Below are 14,636 nucleotides of genomic sequence, written 5' to 3'. Positions count from 1 at the left end.
ATTCCAGGCACGATGACCGCCGGAACATAACAGAGAGCCCAGAAACCCTCACACTCAGGAGCACTTAGATGGGGCAGAGGTGGCATAAGAGACCTGCAAGGAGGGGTGCCTGAGGGGCTCTGTCGGTGAAGCGTCCGACCTCGGCTCAGGTCATGATCTCACAGTTCGTGAGTTCGAGCCCCACGTCGGGCTCTGTGCTGACAACTCCAAGCCTGGAGCCTGCTTCGGATTCCATATCTCCCTCTCTCTCTGCCCCTCCCCTGCTCATGTCCTGTCTCTCTCTCTCTCTCTCTCTCTCTCTCTCAAAAAAAAAATAAATAAAAACATTTAAAAAAAATTTTTTGAAGAGACCTGCAGGGAAAATATGATGTTGTCCGTAAATGATGCTTGGAAAGCTGGGTAGCCACATGGAAAACAAATGAAATTAAAGCTCCCCCACCCCAAGGATTAAAAACGGAAATGTGAAAAACAAAACATAAACTCTTAGAAAACAGCATAAGTAAATATCATCATGACCTGGGATTAGAGAGGACCTTTTTAAAATAAGACAGAAAAAAGAAAAGACGTAAAGTAACAAATGGGTACGTGCAACTGTACCCATCTTAAAAGCAAGGAGTTCGGTTTATAAAGGTGACTACGTAAAAAGCGAAACTACGAGTCACAGAACTGAAAATGATATGAATCTAAAATCGACCAAGTGCTAGGATCCAGAATACATTAATCCACATTTATCTAGTTAATTTAATTAATCAATATTTATTCAAATCGATAACAAAAATGGGAAAACGATCTAGAGATTGGACAAAGGCCTTGATCAGAAACTTCACAAATGAGAAAAGCCAACTGACAAGCTGGTCAGATCACACAGATCATCCCTACGTGACCGCACGTCTTCCAACTCAGGGGTCTCTTCTGTTGCCCTGCTGTGAGGGCAGCCCAACCAGAATGAAACACCTATCTGTGGGTTGCCCTATTTCCCTTTGAAGCCACAGGTCCCTGTGCCTTTAGCTCAGGGTGGCCTATAAATCTCAACTGACAGGACACCTGGGTGCCTCAGTCGGTTGAGCATCTGACTCTTGATCTTGGGTCGGGTCACAGTTCCTGAGATCGAGTACCACATCAGGCTCTGTGCTGAGGGCGAAGCCTGCTTGGGATTCTCTCTCTCAAGATAAATGAATAAGTACTTGAATGAATGAATGCATGAATAAATAAATAAATAAATAAATAAATAAATCTCAACTGACAGACTTACCCCTGGGTCTCATATTCTGATGGGGCTCCCACACATACATAATTAAGTTTATTTTTCTCCTGTCAATTTGTTTCTGTAGCAATTTACAGCCAAAGAACCTCCAAGTGTAGAGGAAAATGGGTTCCTCCCCAGTAGCTTTTTCCACTAAGCCTTAAGCCCTTGAGATCCATGCAAGCTGTTGTCTGGATCACTAACCTCCCTTTTTATCACCCAGCAGGAATCCATGTGTGGGTGTATGAAAACATTTCACATCCACCCATTGAAAGATACAAATGTATCACTGTGTATTCTAATTTAGGGCTATTGCAAATAAAGCTGTTATGAACTTCCATGTACCAGGTTGTTTTGCCCCCGCCCCTGGCAGTTTTGTGTTATTCTGTATTTCCTGCAGCCCACCTTAAAATGACATTTTTTAAGACACAAAAGTGCTGCTATGCTATCTGGAAGCCTAATAACCTTTTGAATAGTCACAAAGGAATCCCACGGTGTTGCTATTATCATTTGCCAGGTTGCTTCAAGGTTCAAAAGTATTGCACTGACTGAACCATAGTTCCCGTTGTTTCTGAAATCTGACTTCTGGGTTCTGTAGCCGAGGATTTACCCCACCAAGAGTCTCCAGTGTTTGCTGAATAAATGCTGGTATCCCCGTCCTGTGGCTCCGGCCATGGGATGTGTGTTTCCACTGACACGCAGAGCTGTTCGCTTCCTTCCTGAAAAACCTCCAGCCTTTCCTCAACCTCACAGCTGGATAAACCCTGGGATGAGGCTAAGAGTTCCCCATTACCAATGTCCCTAAGACCTGACTGCGCGTACAAATCCTGCACGGCGCTGGTGATTGTCATAGGACTCAGAATTTGTTTGAGCAAAGTTGGGAGCTGTTGCCTCCTTGGTTCTTTGAGGATTAACAGATTATTCACCACCACCTGTGAAAGCTCTGAGTCCTGCCTTAGAGACTACATGGTTCTCATACGGGGTGTAGACACATTCTGCACAACCTCGACTTTTCAGTGAGGAGCTGCAACAAGCCGATTTCCGGGGTGGGGGGGGGGGGGGGGCGGCGTGCTGAACGTACTTAGCTCTCACTCCAGGCCCCAGGGTTGGTGCACTGGCGCCCCGCGCAGCTCTACAGACAGGCTGCTGCCCACACCGCAGCTAGTGCTGCTGCATGGTGAATTCTGGAACTGCTGTGGAACCCAGGTTTGGGGTACCGGTACCCGACCTCCATTTCCAGCACAGAAAGGATGACGGTCTTTACTGGAGGATGTATTGCTCAGTAAAGAAATAAACGCATTGCCACCTCACTGCTCCCACGCACGACTCAGCACGCCCTCATGAACATCAGTGTGCGCATGCCCTATCAAACGCAGGAACCCAGTTCGCTTCCTGTCATCTGAGAATGAAATGTGAAAACCCACGCCTGGGTTCCGGGTAGGTTGCGGTCTTGATATGCCTAACTGCATCAACTGCTGCCCTTTAAGAGTGGCCCCCAGCCAGCTGCTCTGTACATTTCCCAAATCCTGACCGGTCAATTTCGGGATTGGACGTAAATTGCCGCTACTTCGTAGACCGGGTAAATACACCAGCCCAAGGCGGCCGTATGAACCCCTCACTACACTCCACATTGTCGAAGGCAGGAAGGAAAAGCCAAGACCTGTCAAACACCCTCCGCTGGAGGATGCAGTGCCAAGAGGCCTCAAAGGGCGCACTCGGCCCAATCAAGGTAAGGATCCCGAAGTTTCTCGTGTTCAGGTGGAGGCCAGAGTAGGAAGCTGGGGAGTCAGCCCCCGCGACAGGTACCAATGCTACTGAAATCTCGGCAAATGCCGCCGCCCCTAGAGGCACTCCCACATGGCCTGGGGGGGGGGGGGGAGAGATGGGAGAGGAAGTACTGCGCGGACACTACTGCCCAGGAAACAGCTCTTTAAATTGAAACGAGAGGTGGCTCTGAAAAGAGCCTTTGGGTTTAAGGTCGGCGATCCTTCGTTAAGAATTTAGGCCCGCTCCCCGCGGATGCGGCGCGCCAGCTGGATGTCCTTGGGCATGATGGTGACGCGCTTGGCGTGGATGGCGCACAGGTTGGTGTCCTCGAAGAGCCCCACCAGGTAGGCCTCGCACGCCTCCTGCAGCGCCATCACGGCCGAGCTCTGGAAGCGCAGGTCGGTCTTGAAGTCCTGCGCGATCTCGCGCACCAGCCGCTGGAACGGCAGCTTGCGGATCAGCAGCTCGGTGGACTTCTGGTAGCGGCGGATCTCGCGCAGGGCCACCGTGCCGGGCCGGTAGCGGTGCGGCTTCTTGACGCCGCCGGTGGCCGGCGCGCTCTTGCGGGCCGCCTTGGTGGCCAGCTGCTTGCGCGGGGCCTTGCCGCCCGTCGACTTGCGCGCCGTCTGCTTCGTGCGAGCCATAACGGGAAAATACACACCAGACGCCCAACTGAAAGTCCCTTTGCGCTGGCTCTTATTTATAAAGGCAACGTCCTCCTGATTGGTCCGAATCTTCAAATTCCGCGCCGTGAATTGAGTAACCTGATGGGCCTTCTGATTGGCTACCAGGACTCACTTTAGAAAATCTCGTAATCCTGAAATGTACTTATCTTCTCAGACTCCTCCGTCCTTTATTCAGGCTGTAGTTAATGTTTCACGGTACCTTAACTGGTTTTGTCTTAATTCTCTTGTCTGGAATTGAATTTGGGAAGAGACGAAAGTGAAACCTCTAAAGTTCCTGAGCGGTTTCAAAAGCTGTCCGTCTGAACGTGATTGATCCAGTTCACTATCGTCCTTTGTCATTTCTCAGTTTCTGAGCTTGTAGCCACGTTTTATATTAGCCGAGGAAGCGCCGTATCCCATAACTACCAACACACCAACAAACATTGGCATCACTTCCAGACACCCTGCTCCTAGGAAACATAAAAATCGCACCGCTGTTCAAATGTGACGCTCCTTCGCTTCGTGAAAAAGCCTAAATTTTGCCGACTTTGAGCAAACCAAACTAGTAATGCCATGGCATAATTTTCTTAAAATTTAAATACTTAATTGTTGTGTTCTCTTTATTGCATTTAGTAACCGGGTAACTGCAATTCGGCAGGAAGATGTCATAAATTTGTCAGGTTTTTGTCTCTTCGGGTCGGGATCTAGGAAGACACAAGACTTCATAAACAGGTATTACTGACAAGATATACTTTTGCAGTTTTGAAAAGGAAAACTCTGATGGTGGAGAAAAGGGCCTAGACTTGCTTTCACACAAACGACCAATCAGAAAGTAGATTTAAAATCACCTTATTTGCATAAGGTGTTTCTACTGGCACATTTGCTCCAATCAGGAGTTAAGATAGATTAAGCCGCTATTTGCATACGAGGCATATAAAAGTAGGCCAGCCTTACGCTCAGCTTTCAGTCTGTTAGGCTTTTTTGCTACGTTTGTGCGCCATGCCTGAGCCAGCCAAGTCCGCCCCGGCCCCGAAGAAGGGCTCGAAGAAGGCGGTGACCAAGGCGCAGAAGAAGGACGGCAAGAAGCGCAAGCGCAGCCGCAAGGAGAGCTACTCGGTGTACGTGTACAAGGTGCTGAAGCAGGTGCACCCCGACACCGGCATCTCGTCCAAGGCCATGGGCATCATGAACTCGTTCGTGAACGACATCTTCGAGCGCATCGCGGGCGAGGCGTCGCGCCTGGCGCATTACAACAAGCGCTCGACCATCACGTCCCGGGAGATCCAGACGGCCGTGCGCCTGCTGCTGCCCGGGGAGCTGGCCAAGCACGCCGTGTCCGAGGGCACCAAGGCCGTCACCAAGTACACCAGCTCCAAGTAGACTCGCCAAGTAAGCGTCCTGTTACCCAACCCCAAAGGCTCTTTTCAGAGCCGCTCAACCTTTCACATAAAGAGCTTTAATCCTGGAGTGTTGGTAGTGTTAGGCAAGAGCCATGTGGCAGTTGAAATGCTTTTCTCGGTCTTTACTTTCCCATTCTAGTTTTCTCAGTAGTTTGTGTTCATGAAACAGATGGTATTAAGCAAGCCCTGAGCAGAAAAACTTGTTTCGAAAACAAGGCAGTGCTTGGCTGCTTAACTATTGAGAGTTTCAGAAATTGAAACTAGCTTAGCAGATTTTTCGCCAAGGCTTGTACTGAGAAGTCTTGGGCTGTCCGGACGAGCCTGGACGAGTTCTACATATTGGCATCCTTTATTGGCAAGCCTGTCTAGAAAGCACAATGTGCTTGGTGAGTCTGAGTCATTGTTCAGTGGGAAACAATAGGATGCTATACACCTGATGGCTTGAGAAACTAATTTCCTAGTAAATGGAAGGGGCTGGGAGGGAAGCCACTGAACTTAAAGGATAGATGTCTATTGAAGAATAACCCCAAACTTTAGTTGTTATTCTGCAAGTAATTGAGGCATTCCATGCTTCTTTGAAAAAGTGTAAACAGGATTTGTAAGAGGAAGGAGAAGGTAAAGAAGCGGCAGAGAACAGCCTGGAAACACCGCCTCTTGTTTTGCAGTGATGTCTGCCAGCCAGCACAGGAGCCAGGCCTGGGCAGTCTTCCCTTAAGAGGCTTGATAGGAATCCTCAACAGAATACACTGTCGCCTATCCATTTACAAAATACCTTGAGACTAACGTCATCAAGAGCCCTTCAGTTACTGTCCTCACTTTTGGTAAGTCCACCCTCCTAGGCATTTCTCTGTTGGATCAGGGAGTGCGGAACAGAGAGGGTGGTAGTTAGTGCACAGTGTTCTAGGATCACGGATCTGAGTGTGCCTAACTTTCTTCCCTAAATGACGTGTTGAGGGGAAGGACTAGGACTCTGAGTTTATTTGTTTATTTGTTGAGAGCCTCAGAAAGTGAACTTCAGAGAGTGACAGGTACTTGGGGAAGAGCTCAGTGAGCAGGATAGAAATAATCTTTGACCTCACAGGGCTCCAAGTCTCAAATGGACATTTAAATAGGAGTCTCACAGACTAACAGAAAGGGCAAACCTCTGTCTGAAAGTCACTTTAGCATTGCCAAAAGTCAAATGGATTTAATCTTGAGTAGGACAATGACAAGGGAAGAGGACGTGGCTAGAGGGAGAGAAGATTCGATGTGCAGAAAAAAAAACCACGCAGAGTTTGCATTTATGGACTAGAGTTAACAACAGGGGCTATATATTTATTTATGCTTTTCATCGGGCCATGTCTCATTTTGGGTTCACAGGGATTGTGTAGAAGTTCAGTGCCCAACTAAAATGTAGGATCTTACTGAAATGCAGAAAGGAACGCTATCATAGATCTTGTCCATTAATCTTCTTAAGGACTGTTTTTTTTGTGTGTACACCCTTGGGAGTGAATGGTTAAAGTAGATAAAAGACGGTTTCTCTCTCATGAACAGGTATATAAATGTAAGCTCGGGCCTGGCATGGGGTCTCCCTAAGGAGCTCATCTCCCTTTGTGTAATGTGCGTTGGCTCTGTCATTGGAGAATATTCTCAAATATATTCTGCTATTGAATTCTGCTATGGAGGACCAACCCAAGACCAACAAACTGGATGGCTGCAACTCATAAGAAATGTTAAGTGGGTAATTCCTAAGTGAGAAACGTATGAGAAGTGTTATGTGGGTAAGCAAGAAATTGTATGAGATGGAGACAAAATTCAAAAGCTGTATTTGCTAAAAGTCATAAATTTGTTGCCTGTCAGACATGGTGCACATAGAGAAAGTAAGCAGAGCTCGTGTGCTACACGGAGGTGGAAAGAGATGAAAGAGAGCGAGAAATGGCAGAATTTGCGCCACACCAAATATTTATGAGGTACTCAGTATTCAGTCTTATATTGACCACCACCCCTTGGTGACTTCCACTTTAGCCCCATTTGCCTTCTGCAGACAAACACCCTCGTCAAGGGCATGGCTGCTTGGGATGTCACGGGCAGCCAATACGGGAGGCTGTGTGCCCAGAAATGGCCTGCCTGGTAGTATAATTGAAGACATGAATGGGGGTTGGGGGGTGCCTGGGTGGCTCAGTTGGTTGGGCATCCAACTTCAGCTCAGGTCATGATCTCACCGTTCATGAGTTCGAGGCCCGCATCAGACTCTGTGCTGGCAGCTCAGAGCCTGGAGCCTGCCTTGAGTTCTGCGTCTCCCTCTTCCTCTCCCCTGCTGGCACTCTCTCTCTCTCTCTCTCTCAAAAATGAATGGACATTAAAAAAAAATTTTTTTAAAGAAGACATGAGGGTAATTTCCTGCCTTTTTACTCTGGCTGTCATTCTTACACCTTGCAGCCCAAGAGGTCTGCTCCAGCTACAACTCTCTTGTTCACATTCTATCCTGAAGGAAGGAGAAACGGGCATCCCCACCATTTACTGAAATCCTGAGAATGGGGTAACCCGGCCTTTGCTAATATGCCCTTAGCCAAAAATACTCGATGGCCACACTAGCTACGAAAGAAGCCGGGGGAGTGGCATTACTACATAAGAGAGGAAAAGCCAATTTCAGGGAACAACTGTGTGGCTGTCCCTGCCACAGCTCTTACCTAAAGACAGAAGGTCTCCCTCTCTCTCTGCTCCTCCCCTGCTCATGCTCTGTCTCTCTCTCTCTCCTTCAAAAATAAATAAAAACATTAAAAAAGAAAATTTTTAAAGACAGAGGGAGACTGATGAGTTCCTACCTCTTCAGGGGGACACTGGAGCTTCCTGGCACAACACAACTGAATTGTAAATATTGGCAATAATTGCTTCGGCTGCGAAGAAAATAAAGTGGTACCAGTCTGGTTAGAATCAAATTTCCCCGTTGAGATGAACAGTGATCACCGCCACTGGGAAGCCGGGGCGAGCGGTGTGCGATCAGCACAGGCTTGGGAGATCAGGAAAACACCTGGGAAGGTAGAGGGAGGCCAACAAGGTCAGACTCAAAGCCCGTGAACAAGGTCAGGCTGAGTGTGGAGTCCAGCGACAGCCCACTGCCTCCATGTACATTCTGAGGGCCACCCATCTGGTATACAAGTTCCAGCCTTACCTGCCTCGGGCCTGACTTCTGCACTTTTACCTTGGTGGGTTTTCTCAACTCACTCCGAAGATATCACCGTCGGGCTAACATTCGTTATGCACCGAACCTCCAGAAGATGCAGTCCTCGCCTTTTGTTCTCAAAAGCTCTGTTCTCTCATTTGGAACCTCAAACCTCTTACTTTTGATTTTAAGTACACTATCACACAATTAAGACCCTTTCCTGAATCAGGCTGGCAGTCCTCCAAGTCCTCAGGCTTAACACTCGTCTATACCTGCCCTTGCCTCTTGGTTCACCATCCTCATTGTGCGCTCGGGAACCTGGAGTGATACTTTCTCAAAAAAATATTAAAAACACGTGAATCCATGCTGAGTTTCCCTGGGAACCCCAGCTTGAGAACACAGAGGACCCTGTCCTCTGGCTGCTTATCAGACCGTGACCCTGAATATGCTCCCAGCTTGGGACCTGTTCAGTCATCACTGTCCTCTTCTCTGTGGAATGATCTTCTCACAGATGCGTGCAGAGCCACCTCCCTCCCAGGCTTCCTGCCTCTGCCTCGGTGGCACGTTAGTGGCGGAGTCCTCCCCACCCACCCTCTTTAAGACTACAACCCTCCACCACCCATCCCTGGCAGTCCTTAATCTTCTTGGCCTGTTTCTTCCACCCCTGAATCTCTTTACCCACCAAAATACTGTGTTTGTTTATTTTTGTTTATTTCCTGTCTCCCACAACTACAAGGACAATGTCCGTGAGCTCTACCCCAAGGGAACCTTACCCATGTTACTCACTGCTCTATTTCCCGCACCTCCAATGACGTGGGGCGCGTTGTAAGCGCTCAAAAAGTTTTTGATGGGTGTTCAGATAAAGCAAAATTAAAATATGCATGTAACACACAATGGCCATCCATTGTCTAGCACCGGAGATAAAACCCATGGCTGAATTATCAAAATAAGCACCTCTGTGAAGTAGCTTACCTCACTATGCTTCAATTTCTTCGTCGTTGTATTTGGGCTGATAATGGCCCCTCACCCATAGAGTTATTGTGTGGATTAAATAAAATGATCTATGCAGGCACCAAATTACACTTTTGAACTCATGAAGTCATGGCTCTTTTACCACCTAGACAATTCCCCGAGACAGGGATTGTTAACATCTCTACCTGGCAAGTGACCTAAGGGAAACCCAGATGCCACCCAGAGCTTGGAGCAGGCCACCAGTGGGTGTAGATTCAACCAGAAACACTGCTGCTGATTGGCTCACCCGGTGAAATACAGCTGGGGGGGGCTCACCACTGTTCCTGATACACGAACCTCTGACCTAGTCCCCGAAGACGTTCGTGTCTGTAATCTTGAATTTGCAATTCAAACAAATGGAGTTTGTTACCTGAGCATACACATTTTGCCTGTGGCCATAAAACTAGCACGTCTGAAGTATCAGGATATGAATTGCATTTAACCTCTAACCTGTACAGGTTTGCTCTTTTCTCCTTAAGTACAAAATGCTAAAGGTCAGCTTCTATTTGCTAGACCTGGAGAGAAAGAAAAGTGCGCCCTAATTTTTGTCCTGGAGCACAACTGGGACTACCTAAGTATAAAACAGAACCTGCTTAACTGAGAAACAGACAGAAATTCCTATGTTCAACTGTTCCCAAGGCCTTGCATCTCAGAGCTAAAATCTCCAAGGCCCTACTTGATCTGGCTTTTTACCTGTCCGCCTTCACCTCCTCCTATTGTGCCCCGCCCATTCCATGCGGGGGGGGGGGGGGACCTCACGACTCCCCTCCCCTCTCCTCTCCCCTCGCCCCCTTTCAAATCTATGCTGAAATTGTATCCTTGTCTTCATAGGTGCCTTATCTAAATTTGAACTCCCCATAACATTCCTTATTCGACCTTCATTTTTCTCCTTACCATCTACCACACTACCTCTGATATGCATCTGATTCGTTGTCTGTCCTTCCTGGACGTGTAAACTCCACGAAAGCTGAGAATTCTGTTTTGTTCTGCGAGCATATTCCCAACGCACAGAACAGCACCTAGCACATTGGAAACTCTCAACAACTATATGTGTGGAGTAGATAAATTTTTAAATTCCTCAGTGTTGAGAAATGTTTGTTGGAATCATCACGGATCATTTTGGGCTTTAAAATGGTAGACGTGTTTTTGTTTTTTTATTTTTTTAAACGTTTTTTTTATTTTTGAGACAGAGAGAGACAGAGCATGAACGGGGGAGGGTCAGAGAGAGAGGGAGACACAGAATCTGAAACAGGCTCCAGGCCCCGAGCTCTCAGCAAAACCCCGACACGGGGCTCGAATTCTTGGACCCTGAGATCATGACCTGAGCTGAAGTCGGAAGCTCAACCGACTGAGACAACCAGGCGCCCCGGTAGACGTGTTTTTAAATATTGAGAGCGGAAATGATACGATTTTTTTTTACAATGATCAAGAGGTACAGATAAAACATACTTGGCTACTGTTGATGATGTTGAAGCTGGTGCAGTGTATACAGAGTTTATCAAACCATTATTTCTTCTTGCCTATATTCTGAAATGTCGCGTGATAAAAAAGTTCGAAAAATGAAAAGAATAGCTGTGGGGGAGAAGATAAATTGACAAAGGCCACGGAGAAAGACCAGGTGAATACCCAAACGGCACTTCGAGCCCAGTGTTGGCCCAGAAGTCCAGGATGTTCCTCTCTGTAGCATCCCTTAAAATCTGGTATTACCAGGACGCCTGGGTGGTTCAGTCAGTTGAGCCTCTGACTCTTGATCTGGGCTCAGGTCATGATCTCACGGTTCATGAGCTGAGGGCCCCTCCTTGGGGCCTGTACTGTCAGCACAGAGCCTGCTTGGAATTCTCCTCCCTTTTTCTCTGCCCCTTACCCCCTACCCCACTGATGCTCGCTCTCTCACTCTCTCTGAAAATAAATAAACTTAAAAAAAAATTTTTTTTTAATCTCGTATTATCAGTTGCCCAAAGCAGCCCTGTCTCTCATCATAGACTCACATTGGCCCTATCCTCAAAAATTCCTACAAAAGCCAGATACTATTTGATTCATTGCAGCGAGGTTAACAGTTGTCAACCAAGCCAGAATATATATATATATATATATATATATATATATATAGTCTCTGAAAGCAAGCTACAAACCTGATTCTACAGATATAATTCCTTGCTAAACTGGGAGTCAGGAGTTAAACAGGAGCTAACCACAAGATTGGAATTTATGTAGCATCTGGTCTTGACCCCAACTTCCTGTTGGTAGCATCTGAGCTTTCATAATTACCATTGCCTAGAAGCAACCCATAGACTACAACTAAAATGGTCCTGACTGGACATCAGGCAAAGATATTTTTCACAAAACCTCTAATTGTCTGTAATGTGTAAGCAATATTGAGATCACTGCTGTTAAATCAAACTATTTTCCTAGGAACTTGCAATTGAGTTGGAGAACATTTAACTCTATGACATAAATAAGCATGCTGTTTGCAAATGATTATTCCTGGTGAGAGTTGACAGGTAGCTTTCTTGATGAGGCCAAAAATATCATTTTTAAAAATGGGCTTCTTAAACTGGTGTCAGTGACAAACACATAAGGTGAACTTGGTACAATGCAGCTTCTGACCAGGCCTGGGGGGATGGGGGGTGGGGGGCACGCGGTGATGAGAATCTTCATCCCTACAAATGATGCCCTTGCTGGTGGGCACACCCTTTATGCGTCAAAGACTGTAGAAACCACCAGGACTGTTATAGGCTCTGTGGCCAGTAAGCTCATTAGAAATCCTGAGTCTAATTCTTTTACAGTCAACGATCAGACTGTACTGTTCTAAGTTTTTACAAGAAAGCAAAAAAAAACAAAAAAAAACAACTCACTTTACATGATAAGGATAGGAATTCGTCAAATTGAGGTTTCAAACACGAAAAAAACTAAACATGTCCACAGCTCCAGTTTTCCAACAGCAAATACCCAAACCGGTGGGAACTTTGTGTAAAACAGCAAACGTACAAGCACCGGCACCCAAGCTCACTTTTTGGGAGTAAAGGTCCCCATTAACCAGTCACATATAAAATAGTGGATCATCCCACTGCCAGGCCAGAGCAGCCCTGACCTCCCGAACTCATATGCCCCTTCCCCGGAGCCAGAAGGTACTACCTTAGAACTTTCAAACCACCTATCAACTCACTAAGCAGTTTAGGGAACCTCAAGGTGCAGAATACAGCGAGCAGTTTCTGAAGACAGCCGAATGCCACTCACCAGATCAACTTAAAGACAGAAGGCCAACAGGGTAATCAAGTCTCGAACATTAAAACCCCAAGACGGCTACAACTGGACAAAGTTACAGCAACTTTACAGAAAAAGTGGGTGGCTCTTAGAAGAGCCTTTGAGTTGATCGAAATCAAGAGTGGAAAAGCTTTACGCCCGCTCCCCGCGGATGCGGCGCGCCAGCTGGATGTCCTTGGGCATGATGGTGACGCGCTTGGCGTGGATGGCGCACAGGTTGGTGTCCTCGAAGAGCCCCACCAGGTAGGCCTCGCACGCCTCCTGCAGCGCCATCACGGCCGAGCTCTGGAAGCGCAGGTCGGTCTTGAAGTCCTGCGCGATCTCGCGCACCAGCCGCTGGAACGGCAGCTTGCGGATCAGCAGCTCGGTGGACTTCTGGTAGCGGCGGATCTCGCGCAGGGCCACCGTGCCGGGCCGGTAGCGGTGCGGCTTCTTGACGCCGCCGGTGGCCGGCGCGCTCTTGCGGGCCGCCTTGGTGGCCAGCTGCTTGCGCGGGGCCTTGCCGCCCGTCGACTTGCGAGCCGTCTGCTTCGTGCGAGCCATTTCAGACAAAATGAGGAAGAAAGCCAAACTGACAAGCAAGGCCAAAGGCGTTGCCCTTATATATACTCAGAAACATTCCGATTGGTCTCGCATTTTTCAAAAGTCCCGCGCAATGAAACTATTGGCTAGAGAGTGAACGACCTGATTGGTGAATTAAAACGGACTGCGATTGGATAACTAATTCATCATTTCAATCCCCTGTAATCTTTGTCATAGCGATCCTAGGATTTAACACTAATATTCTGGCTCAATTCATCTCAAAACCAATTAAGAAATCACTTGGAGGTCGGGGAAAACTGCAAATTCTGATTGAGGAGACCTACGTAATGGGGCCTAACGTTCCCAGGACCACGCTTTCATCACAGATTTATGTATATTTTGTTTCAGATGGTTATTTTTACTGAACTGACCCTTGAGTGGCCTAGACTGCCACTTGTGTCCACTCTGGGAAAGCACAGGTAAAACGCCTCATCCCGGAGACGACGGGAGATCACCAGTGCCCAAGAAATGTTTATTGGACTTCCTTAAGGTGGCCAAATACTGCTTCTTTCAATTCAGAATTGAAACAGCTTGCTCCGATTTCCGATTCTGTAGTTTTGCTGTTTTTAAGTGTCTTAAGAGACTCTAGGCTAACGTGCCCACCCGCCATTTTTCACAGGGTTCATTTATTAGACTATCCTCCTTACTTGTGGTTATTTAAGCGTTTTACTTGCGCACAACTTGGGAAACATGGGAGTCCAACCTATCCAGATGACCACTAACCCAATGCTGTACTTAAAACTGTTAAGCTTATTCAGAAGTCCCATTTCCCAGGATCCCAAAGTAACGTCAACAAAATAAATTGCAATGAATGAACTGTAACCAAAAGCTGCAACCGTTTAAATTTTACGCAATTCTGTTGCCTCGATTTGAGTTACAAACTCTTTCATGTGAAAATGTGGACGGCTCTGAAAAGAGCCTTTGGGGTATAAAAGTTTAGCTTTAGTGCACACTGGGATTTAGATATTCACTTGCCCTTGGCCTTGTGGTGGCTCTCGGTCTTCTTGGGCAGCAGCACGGCCTGGATGTTGGGCAGGACGCCGCCCTGCGCGATGGTGACGCGGCCCAGCAGCTTGTTGAGCTCCTCGTCGTTGCGGATGGCCAGCTGCAGGTGGCGCGGGATGATGCGCGTCTTCTTGTTGTCGCGGGCCGCGTTGCCCGCCAGCTCCAGGATCTCGGCCGTCAGGTACTCCAGCACGGCCGCCAGGTACACCGGCGCGCCGGCCCCGACCCGCTCGGCGTAGTTGCCCTTGCGGAGCAGGCGGTGCACGCGCCCCACCGGGAACTGCAGCCCGGCCCGTGACGAGCGCGTCTTGGCCTTGGCGCGAGCCTTGCCACCCTGTTTTCCGCGTCCAGACATGATGGTGCTGTAACTACAAAGCCAGAAAAAAGAAAAGACTGAGCGTACCTCGCAAGAAGCTAGACTATTATAGTCTGCAGAGGTTTGACAAAGCAGCCTATGCCGTTGCCCGAACACAAATTCTAGCCAATCAAAAAGCACGTCCAAAACAACAATGTTTCTAATTTACATAGAACGTTTATGGTAGAAAGGTCAAATTATT

General features: G+C 47.6%; 3 protein-coding genes across 3 annotated transcripts; 1 reads left to right on the top strand and 2 right to left on the bottom strand.

The window, feature by feature from the left end:
- Positions 1-3,195: 3,195 nt before the first annotated feature.
- LOC125908490 (uncharacterized) lies at positions 3,196-13,082 on the bottom strand. The gene is made up of 3 exons (XM_049611332.1): positions 12,628-13,082; positions 4,664-4,784; positions 3,196-3,803 (listed from the first exon to the last, which is right to left on the bottom strand). Exons 1-3 carry the CDS (start codon positions 13,033-13,035, stop codon positions 3,244-3,246), a joined length of 1,089 nt encoding a protein of 362 aa, XP_049467289.1. The 5' UTR covers positions 13,036-13,082; the 3' UTR covers positions 3,196-3,243.
- Positions 4,652-5,095, top strand: LOC125939390 (histone H2B type 1-C/E/F/G/I). The gene has a single exon (XM_049654834.1). It carries the CDS (start codon positions 4,675-4,677, stop codon positions 5,053-5,055), a length of 381 nt encoding a protein of 126 aa, XP_049510791.1. The 5' UTR covers positions 4,652-4,674; the 3' UTR covers positions 5,056-5,095.
- An 825-nt stretch (positions 13,083-13,907) lies between the features above and the next one.
- Positions 13,908-14,449, bottom strand: LOC125939380 (histone H2A type 1-E). Its single transcript, XM_049654818.1, has one exon. The coding sequence runs from the start codon at positions 14,432-14,434 to the stop codon at positions 14,042-14,044; it is 393 nt and encodes a 130-aa protein (XP_049510775.1). The 5' UTR covers positions 14,435-14,449; the 3' UTR covers positions 13,908-14,041.
- Between the last annotated feature and the right edge of the window lie 187 nt (positions 14,450-14,636).

The sequence above is a fragment of the Panthera uncia genome (assembly GCF_023721935.1).
Source record: "Panthera uncia isolate 11264 chromosome B2 unlocalized genomic scaffold, Puncia_PCG_1.0 HiC_scaffold_25, whole genome shotgun sequence".
In the NCBI taxonomy this organism is placed as follows: Eukaryota; Metazoa; Chordata; class Mammalia; order Carnivora; family Felidae; genus Panthera; species Panthera uncia.
This window is presented reverse-complemented; position numbering and strand designations above follow the sequence as displayed.

What these genes read in the sequence shown, in the direction of transcription:
- LOC125939390 (XM_049654834.1), top strand. Translation starts at nt 4,675, where the DNA reads ATGCCTGAGCCAGCCAAGTCCGCCCCGGCCCCGAAGAAGGGCTCGAAG.
- LOC125908490 (XM_049611332.1), bottom strand. Translation starts at nt 13,035, where the DNA reads ATGGCTCGCACGAAGCAGACGGCTCGCAAGTCGACGGGCGGCAAGGCC. An exon ending in GCATCCGCGGGGAGCGGGCG is followed by an intron (nt 4,785 to 12,627) that starts TAAAGCTTTTCC and finishes TACACCGAGTAG; the next exon opens with CTCTCCTTGCGGCTGCGCTT. An exon ending in CTCAGGCATGGCGCACAAAC is followed by an intron (nt 3,804 to 4,663) that starts GTAGCAAAAAAG and finishes TTCTAAAGTGAG; the next exon opens with TCCTGGTAGCCAATCAGAAG.
- LOC125939380 (XM_049654818.1), bottom strand. Translation starts at nt 14,434, where the DNA reads ATGTCTGGACGCGGAAAACAGGGTGGCAAGGCTCGCGCCAAGGCCAAG.